The sequence below is a fragment of the Neolamprologus multifasciatus genome, chromosome 22 (assembly GCF_963576455.1).
Source record: "Neolamprologus multifasciatus chromosome 22, fNeoMul1.2, whole genome shotgun sequence".
NCBI lineage: Eukaryota > Metazoa > Chordata > Actinopteri > Cichliformes > Cichlidae > Neolamprologus > Neolamprologus multifasciatus.
In genome coordinates, this window is record NC_140459.1 from 19,955,828 (window position 1) to 19,957,592 (window position 1,765).

Consider the following 1,765-nt stretch of genomic DNA (forward strand, 5'->3'; position numbering starts at 1 on the left):
GTTTTTTGCCTCATGTACTGGAAAAGCTCAGATACTTTTATTTCCCCTTACTGGTATACATGTTCGATGTTTTTCTGATAAGAAATTATATTTTTATAATATAATAAAAATATAATTGTCTGACTTTTATTGAGCATCAAGCAAATTTATTTGGCCTCCTATGATGTTCTCTGGCCTTTATCTAGACAATGACTAATGATATCTCAGTGATCAGTGAAAACAACCTCTCAGGCAGCTATAAAAGAAACCAGCCCCAAATCTCTGCAGAGACCTGAACATCCTGTAGGAAGAAGCTTCAGCAGTGTAGTTTAGCACTAAGCTCTGTGAGCCCTTAATTTAGTAAGGCCTATATATATGAACTGTCATATAAAAGCAATACAATAGTCACTTTTAGTGACACAGAGATGTAAACACAAATCTGAATTATTCAGAGTTGTAACTAACTATTTAGTTTTTGTCAGAAGGGCTGGTCAGTTTGAATTGTGCTAGTGGAAAAAACACAATTCAAAAAGGGGTAAAAGTGAAAGTTTTTGACAAACGCATTTGACTGATTCCGTCATGTTCACTGTTCAGAAACACTTTCAGAGGCATAGAAAAGAAGGAAACCTGCCATCTGGTCTCAAATTTAGGATCTCGGCAGTACAGATCAGTTTAGTTTCTATCACTGATAAAATTCATGATCTTGTTCCTATTCTTGTTCCTGTCTTCTTCAGAAAACCAGCGATTTAAGTAACTGTCCCCCATTCTGGTGGTACTTCAACAACCGTTGCTATAAGTATGTAGCTACACCAGTGAGCGGGGTTAATGTAGAATTCCACTGTTTGTCACAGGGAGCCAACCTGGTGTCCATCCACAGCAGTGATGAAGAGAGTTTTGTCAGATCCCTGTTCGGGAACTCTGACCTTACTCAGGCACCCACCTGGATTGGACTCAGTGATGTTCACAGAGAGGGCAGATGGATGTGGTCTGATGGCTCTGTGGTGCACTTTTCTAACTGGCTTGCAGGCGAGCCAAACAACCTGGGAAAAAACGAACACTGTGTGCAAAACAACTTTGGTCCTGTTAAGAAGTGGAATGACGACCCATGCTCTCGTGGTTATCCCTCTGTTTGTGTAAAACGCAATGCTCGTGTTTAGAAACTAAGACACTAATTCAACATTAGACAGTTAACCTGATGTTATGTTGCCATGTAGCATCCCTCCACAATAAAATTTAGCAATGTTAATATTGATATATCCTAATGAATATGTTTGTTGAATAAACATATTAAAAGTACAGAAGTGCAAGGCTGGAGTAATGAAATTTAAGGACTCTGTAATACTATATTAAACAGGTGTTTTCATCATGCATTTGTTTGTTTGGTTGTTTTTCTGGATAACTTTAAATCAATAAAATGAAAGTATTGCACAGCAATAGCCAGTTACCATCTCTTTTATTTCATGATTATTATCTTGGTTTCTTTCTTATTTAAATGCAAGAAGAATTCTTTCAAATAAGGAGCTCGAGGACTTCCTGGGCTGTTTAAATGGGCCCGAGTAAGACAGAACAGCAAATCAGTGCACAGAGGACATTAGAGCCAGTGTCTCTAACACACCCTGCTGTCAAAATCTGATCAAAGTAACCAGTGCATGACAGAGTGGTCAGAATCCAAACACACATCTTTGTCTGCACAATCAGCTCAATGAGACTTTAATGGACTGGACTGGTACTTTTTTAAGCACCTTTCTACTCAGTTGAGCTCTCAAAGTACTTTCTACTTCAAAGC

The 1,765-nt window shown here is 38.4% G+C and overlaps 1 protein-coding gene across 1 annotated transcript; it reads left to right on the top strand.

Moving 5' to 3' along the window:
- The first annotated feature begins 254 nt into the window (after window positions 1-254).
- LOC146493400 (lactose-binding lectin l-2-like) lies at window positions 255-1,136 on the top strand. Its single transcript, XM_085149480.1, is given in 2 exon segments — window positions 255-729; window positions 731-1,136. Coding segments are annotated over 2 exon segments (459 nt in total). The 5' UTR covers window positions 255-676.
- Window positions 1,137-1,765: the final 629 nt, after the last annotated feature.